The sequence below is a fragment of the Falco biarmicus genome, chromosome 9 (assembly GCF_023638135.1).
Source record: "Falco biarmicus isolate bFalBia1 chromosome 9, bFalBia1.pri, whole genome shotgun sequence".
NCBI classification, from domain to species: domain Eukaryota; kingdom Metazoa; phylum Chordata; class Aves; order Falconiformes; family Falconidae; genus Falco; species Falco biarmicus.
In genome coordinates, this window is record NC_079296.1 from 37,040,919 (window position 1) to 37,060,495 (window position 19,577).

Sequence of the window (19,577 nt, forward strand, 5' to 3'; positions counted from 1 at the left end):
ATCAGGTGGCCCTTCCTGGGAGAGAGCAGGTGGGACTGGAAAGAGGCTTGGAGGAGGATGTGCTGGTGATCCCAATGGTGGTAGATGCTCTTGTTGTGTGTCAGTGGGAAGACCATGGCAACTTCCAGATGGGGTTCTCAAAGTCAAAGCTAGTGGTAGACATGAAGTTAGGTCATTTTATGTAAAAAAAAAAAAAAAAACAACAAAAAAACCAACAAACAAAACTACAGGAAATTAGAGGAAGCGGATGAAAGGCAAGAATGTAAACCAGAAGCCTGTTAGCTGTTCAGCAGCAGAGGTACTACTGGCAGGGCTCTCCCTGTGTTTTCAGCAGCAAAATTATTACCTGAACTGTGCTTTAATATATGCTGTGTGGGGAAGTAACTCTTCTTTGAGCTGCAAAACCTCTTTTCTAATTCCAGCTGGAAGACAGGGCAGTGCTTTGGGCAGGCATAGCCTCCACGACCAGCTTTCCTCCCAGTGCTGGGCTCTGCCCTGTGAGCATGATGCTCTTGGTCTTCCCTGGGACACGAGCTTCTGGCAGGGGACTGTGGAGTCCAGCCTGGCTGCTGGGTAGGAGCTTGTGGGACAACTGCCTTCTGGTGTAGAAAATATGCCTCTCGGCCCGAGCTTTGGCATATCATGGGGTGCATAAGTACTGTCAATGTGTGACAAAGCCCCATGAAAATCAGGATTGTTATGTGGTGAATGGGCTAAAGCCCCTGGGTGCTGGTGGGAAGAGAGGGAAGCTGGGGGGTTCATGCCTATGTGGTGCTTGCTGATAAACAATAGTGAGTGTGTGTCCATTTGATAGCACTGTGCCCTCTGGAATAAAAGCTTTTTTCTTTTCTTTTCTTTTTTTTTTTTTTCCCCCCCATACTAAAGCCTCAAGATGGCTTGCCCAGATTGGCAGCCTGATTAAGCAGTCAGTGGATGACATTAGCTGTGACTGACAAGCACAGTCAATCTCCCTCTGGTGTCGTATTAGATCAAGTATAGCCTCACTAGTTAACTGCCCTGTCACTCCTCTGGAAAGGGAAAAAAATAAGTAAAAAAGACAACCCAGTGAGTCCTTTGCCCCAGTGTGAGCTTCCTAAAACTTGCCCCTCAGAGATATCGCTTGCCATGAGTGGTCCAGTACATCCCATTGGAAGTGGGATGGTGGGTTTTGCTTGCCTGGCTGGGGACTTGTGCCTTCATCCCTTGCTGTGCGGTCAGTTGCAGCACCGCAGCTGGGATGTGCACGGCTGTGCTGCCAGTGCCTAGCTGGGCGATAGCAAGCTGCAAAGCCTTGGGGTGGCAGTAGGTAAATGGGGATTTGGAGGCTTGTAGGTCAGCGGTGTGTCAGCCCTACCCTGCCCTGCCCAGGGCTTGGTGGTTGTGTCCCCAAAGAGTGCCTGCCCTCAATAAGCAAGCACTGGCACAGTTCTTGTGCCTGGGATCAGAAGTGCGTGGATGCCCTGCCATACGCCCTGGGGACAGCAGGTGATGGAGCTCTTCTTCCCAGAAAGCTTGCAAAGATTCTGGCAAAGTAACTAGCCAGGGTAAATGTGGAATTGCAGCCTGAATGGGCTTGGTGTATTGGAAGAGGGTGGCTTAGCTCTGGCACGGCAGTGAAGTCTCCATGTTCCTACCCAGCTACTGCTGCACTTGCTGGAGATGAGCGGAGACCTTCATCTCCAGCTTAGGAGGGACCGAAGGATGCTAACTAGAAGAACAGGTCTGTGATTACCATGCTTTCACATCAGCCATGGTCAAGGATGTGAGTATGGACTCTGAAGGGCAAAGCAGCAGCAGTTTTTACAAGAATAGTGTGGAGCAAGTGTGGAAGACACAGGGAAGAAAATCTCCCAGCACATCAAAACAACATTGTTCATGATCCCTTGGAGCCTGTTGGTAGCACATGAAGGACGAATAAAGGGTTACAAGTGTGTGGTGGAAGTGATGGTTTTCTGCCACGCATCTTGCTGCGGGGCTATGTGCAAGAGCCATGTTGAGAGATACAGCAATGGTATATCGCAGGGTATTGCCAGGTGGTTGTGACAGTCTTGCAGAATGAAAATCCAGCCGATGATCCGTTAGATGAGGACACAGATGATGGCCGCTTCACAGTGATGCCTTTGTGAAAACATGAACTTGCTTTCAGGGTATGTGGTGTGTAGCTGTGATTCCCTGATTAATTTCTGTGAAAGCACCAGTGTGTCCAAAGCCAACAAAACATTGCTGTTGTCTTTGTCAAGGAAAACTTCTGGCCATCCTAGACTAGGCAGCAGGACATGTGTGGGAGACTTGTGGTTTGCAGACTAGCTGGGCATCCTTTGAGAGCACCCAGGTTATGAGGATAAGAGCTTATCCGCATCTGAGATGTGGAGAAGGTTCCTGAAGGTGTGCTAAGGATGCAGCCCTTGGCAGTAGTCTGGGCTGTTGGGGAGCTGGAAATAGCTGTGGTGGGACACAAGTGTTGAGGCTGGCCAGGGGACATAAGGCTGGTGGCTTCAGCCAGAGCATCCCTTTTTTTATTTTTTGGGATATGGTTTCCATTTGTCATAGCATGCATCCTTTGACCTACATTTTTGTATCATTCAGATGCTTTGTCTCCATCCCCTCCCATCTCACGCTGCCCTCCTGAACACTGATGGTCTGGCAGCATGGTGACAGCCTGGCTCTGTATCTTGGGATCTGCAGTCCAAAGCAGAGTTCTACCTCCAGACCCTCCTTCAGCTTTCCTCAGTTCTTAGGTGCCGGTTGCCCTCCTGTCTTAAGACATAGATAACTGTGCTTGCAAACTGGTGGTTTGAATGCCTCCCAGCGCCTGATGCAGCTGGCTTTGAAAGTTGCAACTTATTTTTAGTATACTGGTGATATTAAGGAATCTGTTTTGAAGTAGAGGGGTTTGCAGAAGTGGGTTCCCTGCGACAAGGGCTGCTTCATGTGTTTTAGCCTTATCTGCTCCCTTCAAAGCCTGCTGGCCCTGCCATGGCAGCTAGCTACAAGTGTGCTTCGAAGCCTCCGGAGATGTCATTAGCTCTAAATAACCCATTTTGTTGGGGTCCTTTTCATTTTCTTTCCAGGTACTTAACACCAGGGGCTGAGATTTAAATCTTGCCTTTGCAAGAGTGCTGCCTCTAGTGCTTTCCCACTTCTCAAGGTGTTTAAAAAACCTGGTGCCTTGGGAAAAGAAGACAGTGCTGAAAATCCTTGTCTTGTTACAGAGGGTGCCCGGGAGGAGGCCAGGCTGCTCCCCCATCCTGTGCCCATGTTCCTCCTGAGCGGGTTTCCTGTGGGTGCTGAGCAGGTTTGTGTGGGAGCACAGCTGGGACCTGTGCTCAGAAGGTCTTGGGAACATCTCCCATCATTGGGAGCTTGGGCAGGTGAAGAAGATGCTGAAACTTGGTCTGGTTCTTGTTTCTTAAGGTGGGATGCTGAAGCACAGGGCATGAAGGTGGTGGCAAAGTGCAGCATGGTCAGGAGGGACAGCTGGACACCTGATCTCATCTGGGGTTTGCTATGCCTTTTCCTGAAGCAGTGTCTTTGCTTCAGCACAGCTGGTGTAACGATGGAGGGGATGCTCTGTAACAGCTGTGTTGAAAAGACCCTGGCTGGATCTGCATCTGGTGTGGTGGGGGGTTGTGAGGGGGTTTGCTGGCAATATTTTATACCTGCATGATCTTGGGTTTGGCTCTGCTCACCTCAAAGGTAGTTATGAGGGGTCACAGTGAGGAAGCGCTGCCCTGTTGCTTCTAGTGAGACTCCTTGCCTCTCCCCCTCCTGCGACTGGCCTCTGGGGTTCCCCATCAATGGGCACGAACTGTTCTGGCCAGACCAGTTCAAACTTGTGCTTCCCTGTGCACAGCCCTGCTTTTGCCGCCTGGCAGCTGAATTGCATTTCTTAAAGCCTGCAGGCCTGGCCGGTGCCGGCTGCCTATTGAGGAAAACCCATCCCTCAGATGTAGCCTGCTCAACACCAAACCTCTTGGAAAATTGTTGCATTTCTCTCCTGCCACCTCTTTTCCTGCATCCCTCCAATAGTAAATCTTTCCTGGTGGACTTTTTCCCTGGTTCAGGGTGCGGTTGTTGTTCTCCTGCGTGCTCTGCACTGGACTCTGTCACCTAATGAGGCTGTGGTGCCGGGCACTGCAGTCCAGGGGCAGGCTCGTGAGCTTCCAGCTCTGTAAAAAACGGAGGAAAAAGAAGTGAGCCTGGTTATTAAAGGTGAAAGAAGGCAATTAGAGGGAAAGGCAATCAGGTGATGGGAGAGGGGAGGCACACCGGGTTTTGCTGGGATGGCTGACAAGGCGAAAGGCTCTCAACCGTGGGAACAAAATGAAGGTATTAATCATGCGCTAAAACAATAATTGATGTTCCTGGCTCCCAAGCTGTTGGCTTCCCCCGTCCCCTCTGCCTCCACCCTGTAAAAGAAAATACTAAAATAAGAAAGGCCAGCGGAGGGAAGCCGCTCCCCAGCCAGCCCCTGTGGGGGACCACATGGTGCTCTCCGTGCTCCTGTTAGCCCTCATCTCAGAGTCGCCCCTTGCCATCACGATGCCAAATGGCAAGCCTGGTCCCTCATGTGCATCTCTGTGTGCCCTGAGCCTCTCCCAGCCGTGCTGGCCCATGCACGACAAGCCAGGGAAGTAACACCTTGCTTTTGTCGTCTTTGCAGGTCAGAGCAATCGGCTGCCGTACTTCATAAACTACTTCTTTGACACCTACCTGCTGATCAACGAGGATACTCCTGTGGGTAAGTAGGGCGTGCCTGTGGGCAGGGTGTCCACTGCTGCTGACCCCCTGATGGAAAAGCATTAAAGAAATGCTTTCCTTTTGACTGACAGATGTAGCTTATTTTTCTTTCTTTATTTAGCTAGGGATCGGTTTTTAGTAAATGCAGAAATCGACCTGGTCATTCTCAGCCTCTTTCCAGGCTCCCAGTCCATTAAACTTGTGCTCTTCAATCAGGGCTTGTGACTGGCTTTTAATGTGTGAGGAATCGATTGGGAGTGGAGGGCGGCTGGGATGGAAGCTGCGGAGGCCCTTTCTCACATCTACTGCTGCCTTCAACTGCACAGCACCCCCCTTAAAAAGGGCTTTTGCTGCACCCAAGTCGTCACCGGGCTGTCAAAGGGTTGGAGGACTCCGGAGAGCACTCTAGTGACTGCTCAGCTCAGCCAGGGCTTCCAGCTGAGGGTTCTGTCTCTTCTTGGGGGTCCCCTCAGTTGCATCATTTGCAGCCCATGGTGTCTCACTTGTGGGATGGTGTCTGAGCAAGTAGGCAGGACGTGGAGGCTTGGTTATGAGTTTCAGATAGGTGGTGTGGAAGCTCCTGGGCAGTAGCTGAGCTCTGCGCAGAAATGTGTCCTCAGGAGAAGGCTTGCTGGAGCTGCAGCAGTCTGCCTGGGGAGTTTTGTCTTGCAGTGGTGCTCAGGTTTATTTGCAATGTGAAATAATACTGGCAATGGCTGCTCGGGTGCCTTTACTCACAGCACCACAGAAGGCAAGCTGGAGACAGTGTGAGGAAAGGAAGGACCTGACTTCACTGTAATTTTTTTTTTTCTCCCAATGACTTGCACCTGTGCCACTTTTTTGTGGCCTTCTCCAGCGAGCCCACCCCTTACAGGTCCCTTGGCACCTGGTTTCTTTAGTTTGCTGTCGGTGTACTCCCAGCCTCTCTGTTGCCACTGTCCCTGCAAACACACTTAGTGCTGGATGTGCCCCGGACAAGTCCCAGGGAAGGAAGCAACTGTGCAAGGGCAGGAGTGAGAGCTGGTTGGGAACAGCTGAAGGGAAATGCTTCCTCACAGTGTATGTGGTGCTTGAAGTCCCTTGGACTAAACTTCTATTTTGGCAGAAAATGAGGGAAGATTTCAGACAGCCTGCTTTCTGGTGAGGTATTGTGCAAATAAAATTATTCTTGGAATTATTTGGGGGTTTGAATTTTTTTTAACTTTGTATTACACTGTATAGTAAGAAATTCACTGTTAAGAATATTGGTACCCTGGGATTTTGTTTCCAGATGCATTGGGGGAAATGTCAGCCTTGAAAGAGTTGACAAACAGTGTTTCTGTGGCTTTTGCTGTTAGGTGTTTTCTGAGTTAGGCTTATGAACTTTAAAAAGAAAAAAAGGCATAGTCTGGAAACACCCTTCTTATATCCTGACTGAGGTGTAAGTAGCAGAACAGTATATGGTGCTTCTTACCTAGGGGGGGAAAAAAGCAGCTCCTTTTTTGAGGTCTGTTGGAAGTGCCCATCACTGTGGTGCTGAGTGAACACCCCCGTGCAGCCCCCCCCTCCTTCCCTACGGCATCCCTGGGTGCAGCCTCACCTAGCATCAAACGGAGCAGTCCCTGCTTGCTGCCTGCCATGCCGAAAGGAATCTTAAGCAACAATTAAGAGATCATTCCCCCTCTAATCACTTACAAGAGTAAATTAGTCTTGTCAGGAGCTATTAAGACAGAGAGCTTGGAATTCATTAGGTGAGATTGGGCAGAGGGAGCTGCTGGCGCTGCCGCTGGTCCAGGCTGATTAATTTCTCCCAAAACATCATCAATGCCCATCTGTTTCATTTAGGTCCGGGGAGAGCAATTTTCAGGTGGACTGACCCTCTAGTCAGTTATTTCACCCAGAAGTAATGGAAACACACACATACACATGTGCACACATGCAGAGGGAATAGGAGATGTGCGCTTGAGGAAGCTAAAAGCCTTTGAAGGAGCCAGGGAAGAAATTGCCGGTGGGGGGGGGGAGATGCCTGGAGAGGAGGAGGAGGGATAATGACTGGTTGGGCTGCAGTGGCACGGGCGAGACAGGACACCGGGAGAGCCCACGTCAGCTGCTTGTAGCTGGATTGCAGTGTGTTTTACTCCAGTAGCAGGAGTGCTGGCTGGTTAACAGCCCTTAGAAGAAGAGTTTGCATGAGGGGGACTGCCTGTCTTTATTGTGCTGCTCGCTGCCTTTAGCAAAATCATTCCAAGGGTCATTTTGTTTAATCCCAAACCTTTCAGAGGCCTTGTGAGTAAGGGAGAATGGCATGGATATTGATGCCAGGTGAGTTGCTGGAGGCCTCTGGCAAGGTGTGACACTCCCCAGTGTGCTGGGGAGGTGGCATTGCTGCAGGTGGGGTTACCTGTAGCCCTGGATTTGAGTGGGGATGGGCAGGTGCTCTGGGTTTCTCTTGGTTGGGGTCCCCCCTTCTGCAAAAAGAATGTTGCCTTAGTAGAATGTAATGACTGAAGTCTAATTGCCCAGCAAATGGATTTGCTGTATGCAGGACAGGAATGGGAAAATGAAAATGATCCATCATGTCAGGTCTGTAGCTAGCCTTATAACCACCTAGCTTGGATTCACCCGAGTTTCTCAGAGAGCTCTCATGCCTCAACGCCTTGCAAAATGCGTGACAGAGAGGCTATTCAGATGAGTGCAATTTCACTTTCCCTTCATCCTAGTGATAACATGCTACCATCACTGGAATAATGTTGTCTTAAGAGTGGGAAATGCTTTAATCACAGCAACTGAGCTGACAGCATGAACTTGGTTTTGCTCTTGGGCTGTGCTCTGTCAGGGGCATGGTCACCTGGGTGGGCTGGGGACGATGTGTCCCTCCTTCCCATCAGACCTTGTTCCCACATGCCCTGCTTAAAACTAGAAGAGGGGACTTGATCTGGAGGGCTGAACTCCTCTGTGAAGCCTGCTGAGGTTGAACAGTGCACTACAGAGGGGGAAACCCACTGGGATTTAGCAGCAAGGCTTGACCACCCCCTGGGCAATGTGTATGTGAGATGCAGCTGGGAAAGGCACCTGGGATGGCTGGCAGGTGGGGAGGGCGGGCTCCCACAGGGTTTCTGCCAAGGCTGCCTGCTGTTTGAGTCCCTTAGTTATTTCTGGGCAGGAGAGCGTGCAGCTGAAGCTCTCTGCCCCACCAGCTTGCTGGGATGCTCCCCTGGGGTCATCACTGGAATGCCTCTGGCACCTGGTGAGATGCTTGGACCCGGCTCCCCCAAAGTTGGCTGACTCAGCATCTCCTGCTTGTTAACCCATGACAGTGTAGAGCTAAGGAGAACCTCTGACTCAGCAAGTCCTGTGCTCAAGGCTGATGTGACAGCCCTGAGTGGTGCTGGCTCAGCACTCGGAGCCTGGCTGGGGGCAGGTTTTTGGGCTAAAGGCCTCACATGCTCCCTGACTCAGCAGCTCAGCACCACTTCGGTGTGGAATGACAGGTGGCCAGGGGATGCTGAGTGCAGCACCTGCAAGGAGGTGGGTATGTGTTGGGTTGAAATCACAAGAGCATGTGTGCGATGCGTGAAGTTGTGTTCTCTGCTCAAAGCCGCCTTGTTCCCTCCCTTTGGCTCTACACATCTCCCAGGAGGCGTGGGCTGTGCTCTGAATCCCCTAGGTTCACTGTGCTCGGCAAGAAAGGTGGATGACTGATGGGGAATTTTACAAGTTGCTTCTGCCCCTTTTTGCTATGTGCAACTTCTGCTGAGCTGGTAAATGCACTGTAAATATCTTTGGAAACAGAGTGGGTATGCCTTTGCGAGCTTACAAAAAGCCCTGCTCACTCGGGGATTTGCCGGTGGTGACCTCCAGTGCTGCTGCAGGAATCCAGTTAAATGCAGTAGAAAGGAGGGTGATTGCTGGAGACACCCAAACCTCTTGGTGTTGGTGGCTGAGTCACAAATTCTGCTGACGAGAGTACATGTGGAAGCAGTCTTGCTTGGGCACTTGGCTGTCTGTTAGCTCTGCCATTGGATGGTTGAGGATTGCAGTCTGGCTCTTGGCACTGAATATGAGAGCTTTTCTGCCTGACAAATTTCTGGTGGTGTAGTTTAACTTTCTGTAGTGGGGAACTTGGATTACACTTTCCCAGGGCAAGCTGAAGCCCTTCCAGAGCAGGCTGTGTTGAGTAGACCACCTCCTCCGCTCGCACAAGGAATTTGAGAGGAAAGCTGATTGATTTTTTTTTTTTTTTTTTTTTTTTTTTTTTTTGTCCCCAGGGAAACCCATGCCAGCTTAGAGACTCTGAAACATATCGATGTTTCTCCACCAAGTTCTGAGAGGCAGAACCTTGCTCTTTGAGACCTGTTTCACCAAAATAGGCTGTAGTGGACATTTCCCATGGAGTTGTGGTTCTTACTGTGTCTCCCAAGTTGGTGCGGCCTAAGAGGGGCCAGGGGTGCTGGAGTACTGCTGCAGTGTAGGTGTACTTTGTGGGCTGGTGGTGATTAAAGCAATTGGCTGGTGTGTGTCACCTCTTGGCTTTCAGGGCCTTCTGGGACAGAGAGTTATTTTGCAAGAGGACTGGGAGAGGAACTTGCTCTGTAGCAGGCAGCGGTAGGGTGCTCGCTGGTAACGCTGCATGTACAGCCTGGGGTAGCCTATCCCTCTGATATTTGCAGATGACTTGACTTGATTCTCCATCCTAGCTGAGGAGCAGGCCAGAGGGCTTTTATTCTCCATACAGGGAAGGCTGCCATCCTCCATGCACTGTATCTGTAGTTTCCAAAGCAATCATTATGTCCACCACAGCCTTTCACTGTAGTGCTCTGGTCCCGGGCAGCCAGATGCTTTGGCACTTGGGAAAGGTCCCTAGGGGTGCCAGGTCATTCAAGCTGCCGCTGAAGATATGGTTATCTGCATGTGGTTGGGCACGGGCTATCTTGGCTAAACCCTGCCTGCTCTTTTGATCCCACAGCTCTAGACATCTGCTGGCAACTGCAGTGGCTGGGTTTCTCCATGATGGCACTTGCCTAATGCATCCCTGGAAGGGAAAAAAAGTGCTGGCTCTCTGGTCTCTGCATACTTCTGGACTGATTAAATTGTTTCAGAGCTGTCTGGGCCAGATAGCCATGCATGAGTCTTGCAGGCCATCTGCTGGGGACAGCTTTGGAGGGGTAGGACCGAGTCCGGCACAGCCACAGGACCCTTTTCCCTTTGGTGTCTTCTGGCCTCCTTCCTTGCTTGCAGGGGCATGCAGCTATTGCTGGCTGGGGAGGTGGGTGGGGTGTGCTGCCCTAGCATATCTGCTGTTGGGTCCCTCTTGCTCAAAACTGAATACTAAGGCTAAAAAGAGAAATCAATTTAATCTCTGTGCACCACCTGGTTAAAAGTCACAGTGGCAAGACCAGAAAGCATTGTGGGTGCACTGTTAATGAGGTGCTAATTGGGTACTAAGGAGGTGTGGCTCAGAAGAGTACAGCGGATGGATTTAAAGCTTGGGGTTAACTCCTTGAAAGGAGCAAGGGAGCACAGGGTGTATCAGGAGCCCTGGGCAGGTCAAGAGCCTTTGTGAATGATACAAGGTAGCCTGGCTTTTAGCAAAATTCGGCAAGTTGGAAGATGCTTTTGGAAAATGTGGTGGCACTGGTAGTAGAGTGGGTGGAGAGCTTGGGAAAGCCTACTTGTTTGTAAGAAATTCGTTAAAGCAGCGGCTGTGCCCTGTTCACGCTGGTGCTGCCAGGAGCTTCCTTCCCATGACTACATACTTGGCTGAATTTGTGAGGAAGGGCCTCTGTGCCTGTGCTTGGTCTAATTAAAGATACCGCCTGCCTTCCCTTTAGAGGTGCTCCATCCAAGGTTGCTGTGTGGTGGGTTGAGCCTCTGTCCAGCTTCACCAGCTCCAGACACGTTAACTGTGTTCCCCACAACCAGGGCTGCACTGAGCTATTAATGCCTGCTGGGTTAATGGGGAAAACTATCCCTGTATTTGTGTGTGCATGTGTTTTGGTTTGCATTCTAAAAATGCTCCAAAGAAAAGCTAGGTAGGAATGTGCAACCAGGAGGAAGGAGAGAGCTCAGCAGCCATGGGACCTTTCCTCACCCCAGTTACACCAACGCTCTGTGCTTAGATGCTAGCTGCACCCTATTCGGTCAAGGATTTTTCTTCCAGTCTGTAAAGCTAGTTTTCAGTTAGTCCAGCATTTAGGCAGAGCTGATGGTAGGGTTGTGAGATCAGGTGGACATGTAAGTCATAGGAGTCTAGACTGTGCAAGAGGCCAAGGGAGGCTATCCATTTGCTGTGGTGCTGCCTCAGATCAGCTTCAGCTGATGGTGAAACCGTGCTGCTGTGTGTTAGTGCTATATATAAATAATCCTCAGTTGAGAGGGCAAATGCATAGCAGGAGAAGCGGGCAAGTGCATGATGGAAGTTGGTCTGTGACCAGTTACAGTTTGGGGACTGCATGGCTGGTGTCCCAGCCGCCTCACTGCATTAGCACTGATGTGGGGGACAAGAGTTTCCTAATAGTAAAAACCTGGTAAAGATTTTTCTGTTGTTTATTTGGCAGACAAAAGGTGAGTTGGGAAACATAGGTAGACTATAGACTACTTGGTTTGCTGCTGGGTGGATGTTCTTAGCCATAGACCACAGGGGAGGACGCCAGCAGGGGTTAAACTGGGGCTGGGGTCCAGCCTGGGATGTTACCCGTAGGTGCTGCTCTAAGCTGGTCCCCCTGCCGTTATCCATCCTGTTCAGAAAAGGGTGAGAGGGGAATGACGCATCTTTCCAGGGCCTGAAGTAGTTTGCTCCCCTTGGTAGCATCTGGGGAAACATGGCTCTTTCTGCTTTTAAAGCTGTCCGCACAACCGGACTGAATTTGGTGCAGTTGGCAAACAGGCTGTGTGCATCCCTGGCAGGTGCCCAAAGCCCAGCTTTTTTAAACGGCCTTTGCTCCAAGCAGCTTTGGGGATTTGGGCTGGTGTTGCAGCAGGTGTGTACAGCCCATTTTCTGTACGAAGGCTGGAACCGGTGTGCCCCTTTGGGCTGACAGTGTGAGCATATACGTGTCCATCACCCCAGCAGGGTGTGTGCCTGTGTGCAGCTAGCAGAATTGATTTGGCATTTTACAAAGGATAATTCCGGAGGAATATGCTAGTGTCTGACTGTGAGAGAGATTGAGATATTTTTGAATAGGAAACCTGCTTTGCAAGCTTCATTATAGGCATCGCTGAGAGCGGGTGTGAATATTCTTCAGAAAGGGAGGCTATGGGGACATCACCTTCGTCTTCAGTATTAATTGAAAGCGATGTTATCACCCAGTGTCTATTTACTGTTCGAAACTGAACTTGCAGGCTGCTCGAGTGCTCTGTGAAGGAGCAGCCTTGTTTCAACGTGTGGTAATGACCCTAATGAACAGCAATATCTGAGGATTATTTTAAGAAAGGGATTTCAGCATTAGAAGGCCCATTGATGGAATTGCTTGTTGAGCTGTAGAAAGTACAGCATCGTTAATGAAAACTCAAGGCTAGAAAATTAGTTATTCCCAACATCAGGAAACTTGAGGAAACTTAAGCTCCCCCCACCCAAACCCTTAACCCAGTGTCATTAAATTAATCACTTCATCAATCACTTAAATTTTCATATTTGCTTTGCTAATAGGCAATAACATCAATGCCTTATGTTTGGGAAGGGAGAGACAGAGAAGGAAGAAAGTATATTTGCAATATAAACTAATTAACATGTCAGGGTAACTTTGCTTTTGGTAACTGCCTCGTCAAACCGTTTGAAGGTTTGATCTTGCCACCCTTCACATTTGTGTGTGAGCCCTTGCGTGGGGGTTGAGCCTTTTTGAAAGAAATGGAGAAAGCTGTGTGTTTGTGGTAATGAGGTCTGAGGTGATTTTTCTTTTAGATGACTGTAGTAGTGTTAGTTATCTGTACAGCATCGTCTGTACAGCTTCGGGTTGTGCCAAGGGAGATTTAGACTGGATGTTAGGAAAAATTTCTTGGAAGGGTTGTCAAGCATTTGACCAGGCTGCCCGGGGGAGTGGTGGAATTGCCATCTCTGGAGGTGTTTAAAAGGTGTGTAGATGTGGTGCTTAGGGACACGATTTCATGATGGACTTGGCAGTGCTGGGCTGATGATCTTAAAGGCCTTTTCCAATCTAAAGGGTTCTATTGTTCTATGCAGGAGCTTTATTTGTGGGCTGGCTTCTTGCTAGGTATTGGGCTGTACTCAAGAGAGTGCTCCTTGTTACCCTGGAGTGTCCACACTTGGACGTCTGTACTGTCCCAGCTCAGTTAAATCGGCTCTTTTTTTCTGGCTCGTTGGAGGTATTAGCATGGGTGACAGACCTGATATAGAGCAGGCATAGCAACATGAGTCAAGCTTAGTAAAGCAAAAAAAACACAGGGCGGGGGGGAAAGTTTATATGTATGTTTATGTGTGTATATATTGGAATTAGGAGGCTATATATACGTATCTTTGTGGAGGTATTAATATTCTAAGGCAATGTATTATGGGCCAAGAGTATTTCTCTGTACTGTAGGGAAATACTTGTGTATGCACGCACTCGTAATTTTTATTTTTGGTGGGGAAGGTGAGCTGTGTTTTCACCTTGAGTCTATCAATAGGGCCTCTTAGAGAAAAAGCTATGGTTGCAAACAGTGATAAACACACTTGTACATTTTGCTAGATCAGGAACTCGATATATTTGGATTGTGTGAGCTTAAAAAATAGAGGGGGGGGGGGAAGAAAGTATACCCTATTACCCCCTATTTCTGCAAACAGAAGCTTGCACACAACATTTTCATCCAAGATCTCTGCAGTCTGGATCTGCTCCACCACTCTGGCTAATTTTCTTGACTGAGGAGCAAAGCAAGAGCATGTGAGAGGAGGCAGGGTGATTCCCATGCATTACACGACACTCGGGCGAAGTTCATGCCAAGCTGGAGGAAAGTGATGTATGTATGTAATGATGTGTTACACTCTTCCATCTCGGCACACTTTGCCATCCAGCCTGGGGCTGCGGGGAAGTGGCAGGTGTGTTGAGTGAAGGGTCCTGGGACTGGATGGATTCAAGATGGGCTGGCATCCAGCTGCTGGCACAGTTCAAGGTCTATCAGTGAAATGCCGCAGAGGTGTGCATCCAGCTCCCAAGGCAGCCGCATGAGGGGGGAAACAGCTCAAGGCACATACCTTCTGCAGCAGCACAGGAATCCCATGATAGTCTCAATGAATCTTTTAACACAAGTTTCATACTTTTAGCCTTGTAAAAAAAAAAAAAAAAAAAAACCAACCCAAAAAACCTTTTAATTAAACTTTCCATAACTGGTTGCTGTAGAAGTGTAGGCAAGAACTTTAAAAAATGAAAAATTCAAACTATTCCCCCTTCCCCTCCCCCCAGTTCAGTGTTGTTGCTGGTGTAAAAGTCATAAAAAGCCAAAAAAACCCCAACAAAAAAGTAAAAAAGGTCTGGCTTCTTTTCACCTGCATCAAAATCATCTGAGCAATTAAAATGTGAAAATTTACTTAGCTAGCCCTCATTGTGGAAAACCACCACGTTCCTGTATGAATATAAGCTCGTAGAAGAGAACCCTTTTGGAAACGTATATATATGCCATGGCGCTGAGACTTTGGAATAAAACTCCCACTGATGGGAAGTGTCCAGGCAGAAAACTGCTGTTATCCTGACGAGCATCCCCTGTTTGGGGCCAGGGCGTTGCACTGCCCTGACAGTGTTGACTGCGTGGGTGGCAGGGTTGTCTCTTAGGAAGCTTGTCTTATCATGGTTTCTGCAATTTTGGGGACCACAGGACACGCAGCAGGGGTCACCTCAATGTTGTTGCACAAATCCATCCCTTCCCCATCTCCTGGCTTTTAAAACTATTTCTTGCCAGCATGTCCTAATGTACATTTCTGCCTTTGAATGGCTTAATGTGCTTGATTGGCAGGGAGAGTTAATAAATTGGTTCCTCCTGTCAAACTGCTCCTATACAGTGATGGCTTTTGAATTAACTGTAACCACTCGGCGGGGGGGGGGGGGGGCGGAAAGCTGGAGACAGTGTTGTTGGACAACTCAATGAAAACATCTGTTCAATTTGCAGTAGCGGTCAGAAGAGTGAGTAAGCTCTGTGCGCTCCCTCTCTTAAAGATTTATTAATATTGCTCTTTACGCGAGGGGGAAAGATTTCAAACACTTGACATTTAATGGTTAGTAACTCAATTTTATTCCATTCATCTGCATGGGTTTGTCAAACGCCTGCTCTGTGGAGGCCCCAGCATTGTATTGCGCAGGCTGTCTTTCTGCATGCGTGCAATTAGGAGGGCGATTCAGTACCTGAATGCAGTGGAACCTTTCTTTTTTCTGTCTAATTGATTATTAGGTTTGAGGAGAGAGATCAGATTATGGAACGTAATACCCTTTCACAAACAGTGATGTGGCTTTGTTTCTTATTCCGCTGTTCAGTATCAAGCAATTAATTTGAAAATAGGAAAGGAAAAAAACTTTACAATGTAGAAAGTCCAAGGGAGACTAACAATTCCAGGGTATGGGGAGAAGTGAGGATCATTCTCACAGGCCCAGATTAATGGTTGTTAGTAATGATTTTGGGAAATAGAGGGGAAGAAATAGATATAGCAGAAGACTGTAAAATAAGTAACGGCACTGTGGAAAACCTTGACTCTTGAAACGCACCTTTTCCCATATGACAGCCCCATCAAATTAAACACGTCCTACCGGATAAAACAATTTTTCTGTACAAAAGGGCACTGATGTAAAACTGTGTAGGGGGACGGTAAGGCAAGTAAGTGAAGGGACCACGCAGAAAGCACCATCCTGCCTACGCATCTATCCCACTGCCCCTGAAGCAGCTTTCCTAGTGACATAAAGGAAAGGGGGGGGGGAAATCTCCCTGGCTTCTGCAAGTTGTTCTTTGTCTTGGAAAAATTGTTGCAGTCCTAGGGATGCTGTCTGCAGTCCCGTCAGGTACGGAGCTGGGAGCGACAGCTTGCAGAAAGAAAGCACATCAGCCAGAAGCCATTACCTGTGTAATTCAGTGGGGTGGGGGAGATAGTCATAAATTGTGACTCCATACTGGCTGGAGAAGGCAAGGGAAAAAATAAAATTCCCAAGCTGGTATCATCATGTTGCAACAGGATGCTCTTGCAGAAACCATAAAACCCAGCAGGATCCTCTAAGTTTACGCAACCCTGAAAGCAAGGGGCAGAGGAGGGTGAGCCCTGCAGGTGCAGGGGCTCTTTGCAGCTGTTTTCTGGCAGATAGCAAGAAGAAAAGATGTCTCCTAGGAGGTGGGGGAGGCTCTTTCCTCCCTGGGTTTTAAACCAGGAGCTTGGTTTTGCATTCCAGGTTGTAAATTGGAGGTATATTTTTTTTTTTTGTTTGTTTCACACCTCGAGGAAGAATAGACAACATATTCTGGTCCTGTTGCAGAGCAAGCTTGCAGGTTGCAGAAGGAGAGCATTTTAAATACGAGTTGCTGATTTGCTATTTTGGTGTTGTTGTTAGAAGAATCTGGATTCTTTCAATTTCACTCAAAACCATGCTGTTGGCTCGGGGAGTTGTTGGACTGAGTCATTAGGTGGCTGTGTGATTTCGCGTCTCCATTTCCAATCTTGCCCTTGGCTTTATTATAGCCCTTGGTGCAGCATCTCTGGTTCTTGGAGACTCCCCTGTGCATAGCTTTGGGGTCCTGCTGGGTGGGGGGTGGGGGAAGTGGGCTTTGTCTCCTGCCTTGCTTCCGCTGTGTCTCATCCCCAGCCCATAGCACAGGGCCTCCTATCTTATGCGGTGCAAAAGGAAACTGAGGCGCTTGTACAGGACACATGTAGCAGACTCTTGAATGCAATTAATCTAGCTTGAAAGTAATTTCCTACTTTCAGGACAGCTGTTGACTATTTGTTTGTTCTGACCTTGTCCTTTATGGCTAAATTTAAAATACCAGCTTCCTATCCAAGACTGAAAAAGCATGGCAGTAGCACATGTGTGTGGTGCTAAATGTTACAGAAACCTGGTCTGTGTTGCCAGGCTGCTGAGCTGGAGAGGTGTATTGGAGCTGTATGTTCTGTAGGCTACGTCGAGGTGGGGTAGGCTGGCTTGGCTTACAGTATAAATAGCAATTAGCATCTGGATCCTCTTGCTGGACTTTCTCCATAAAATAGTAGAAAGGTCCCTGGGCTTGAGGAGAACTGGGGCATTTTACAAGGGAACAGTTTTCCTTGCACGTCTTGTCAGCAGCTTCTCTTGGACTTTGCATCCCTTGTGAGTACCAGGGCAGCGCTTGGACTGACACAGCCAGAGATGTCTTTGGTAATGACATCAGGAGAGGGTTTCTTTTTTCTCTTCCATAAGGGCTGGCTTGAATCTGATGGTTGTGGCTTTGCACTCAGCGGTGAGTGCCCAACTTTTTTGGCCTCAGCTTCCTAAACTGCGGCAGCAGTCTGGGGAAAAAAGCTCGGGGTTTGTTTGCTGTTCACAAAGCTCGTTAGTTCATATCAAAAGCCAAAAGTGCTGGGCATCCTGTTGTAAAATCAACTGCAATCTGTTGGAGATGCTGTTTTCTAGTGTTTGGGTGTTTTTTGTTTTTTTTCCCCCACCCCAGAAATATAAGCACACTGTGGGGACCAGCAGTACTGCATATGGTTTGGTTCTGGCTTGCCCTTTGTGTGTACTGCATCCAGTGGCATCATCCAGCTGGGCAGAGGAACAATTTTCATTGGGACGTTGATTCCAGAAATGAAGGAATATTGCTGCCCACCAAGGTTTGCTAGCACAAATCTGCATGCAGCCTCTTTTGGACAAGAACCAGCATCAGTATTTAGCTGTCCTGGTGGGAGGGTGCCAGTGGGGTTGTGTGAGGTGGTGGCTGGGGGCGTTTGGCTGGGCAAGCTGCTCTACCAGGCGTGGTCTGGTCCCTGTTATCTGTTAAATCCACTGCATTGTAAAAGTGGAAGTGGCCCCAGGTGGTTGGTTAATGGCATATTTAATTGTGCTCTGGATGAGATTAACTTCTTATCTGACAATTTGACATCTGTATTATTATTAATGTGTGAATAATATGGTGTGGGGTTTTTTTTGTGTAACTTTGGTAGCAAATGTTTTTCTTCTGTTTAGCACTGTCTGTCACTTTGCTGGTTAGCCACCTCCAGATTCCCAAGCTTCAAGGGCAGGGATTCCTGAGGTCAAGGGCTGCTGCTCCTATTTCTTTCCTTACTAAATGATAATTGCCATTGCATTACAGCTATTCTCACTTATTTATTATTTTGAACTGTGAGTAGAGGTGGTGGCAAGCAAGTCCTCCAGTGAGTTTGGAGTTACTCAGGCAAACGGGAGAGGTGATGGGTCACAAGGAGCTAGGGGCTGTCTCTCCCAAAGGCCAGTCAGGAGAAGCAATATCCATGGTTTGTGTTTTTTAAGGGAAGGGTGGCTGGCACTGTTCCAGAGAGATATTATTATCACCTTAAAAACAGGGTACAGGTTTGACCATTTACCATTGCCTGGTGAAAAGAGAGAAAATGATTCAAAACACTGTTGCCTTACAGTGGAAAAAGTGCTGGCCATGGGAGACAGCTGCTGTTGGGCAGGGGACTTGGGATGCTGCCAGGGATGGGCGCAGGTGCTAGTGGGGCTGGGGGTGCTCGGGCTGGGGCTGTCTCCCCCTGTCAGTGGGGAAAGGAGCTGTGGGGGGCGGGAGGTGGCTGCAATCAGTGAACTCCATGAAAAGTAGTTCCTGTGATGTAACTTGCTATTAAACGGGATAACAAGGTCACTAATGCCTCTGCCTGGGAGAGCTTCAGCCAACACTTCTACCAAAACCAATATTAATTTTCGCTAATTAGGAACTGCAGCTAATGAGTGTCACAGCTAATTTACCTCATCCATAACGAGGGAGAGGAGGGGGTCAGGCACCTGGGATCAGAGCCTGCAAATCTGCCTCCCCTCTGCTCTCCCTTTCTCTCTTGGCCAAGCGTGCATTTGTCAACCTGGGTGGCTTGCCATCTGCAGGGACGTGGGCACGTGTGTGGCCCCCCTGCCTTCCTTGGGGCAGGGGAGGGGGGATGATGCTTTGGGGATGCAGGGAAGGGGCTGTGTGGGGAGATGTGCCACACAGCAGGTGTTGTCTGGTCCAATCTGCAAGGAATGAGCAGGGGAGTGACTGATCAGGTGAGGCGGAGAGGGCTGGCATCATGGTGTCACCCAGCTGGCAGTGCTGGGCAGAGCAGGCTGGTGCCAACTGGGGGGGGGGAGGGAGGGCGGCGGCAGCAGGTGACCCACTGGCTGCCTGCGAGAGGGTTTCTGGAGCCTGACTGAAAGCACTGAGAGAGAAAAAAAGAGCTTGGAAGGATTTGCAAGGGAAATTTTGGGGAAAAAAGGATGACTGTTGTCCTGAGGGGAAGCTGTAGTAAAGCGTGTTTGCTCTTGAAACTCTTTAATTTCAAAAGCCTTTCCTGTACCTTTTTTCCCTGTTCTCTTCCGTACCTTTTATCCAAGTGACTGCTGTATGCCAGTGCACACAAGCCAGCCTGGAAAGCACCCTGAGCACAAAACGATGAAGCAATATGTCTGTCACCGTACAGCCTTCTGACTTGCTTTAGGGAGTCTCTTTCTCTGATTGCTGTATTGCTGCAGGTCTTTGATTTTGTGACAAGCTGGACAAGCATTGCAAAGGACAGGCATGATTGTAGGGATTGAATTTTTTACCGGATAGCTTGCGTGCTGTGCAGGTTGGCTTCCTGCACAGGTCGCAGGCAGGAGTATTCCATGGACATTGTCAAAAATACTAATAGAAAGCAAATTTCTGGTTTGCAGTTATCCCTGTTTGTCCTGTAAACTTGATCTGAAGGCTCAGGC

The 19,577-nt window shown here is 48.8% G+C and overlaps 1 protein-coding gene across 2 annotated transcripts in view; it reads left to right on the forward strand.

Annotated features, from left to right (window-relative positions):
* The window catches only part of CDH23 (cadherin related 23), a 213,468-nt gene that overhangs the window by 11,621 nt on the left and 182,270 nt on the right, over window positions 1-19,577 (forward strand). For both annotated transcript variants that reach the window (XR_008824095.1, XM_056352859.1), the window contains exon 3: window positions 4,664-4,741. Coding sequence is in view for 1 of the 2 variants with exons in the window: in XM_056352859.1 (XP_056208834.1) it covers window positions 4,664-4,741 (78 nt within the window). In the remaining variant the exon portion in view is untranslated. The remainder of the gene's footprint in view (window positions 1-4,663; window positions 4,742-19,577) is intronic.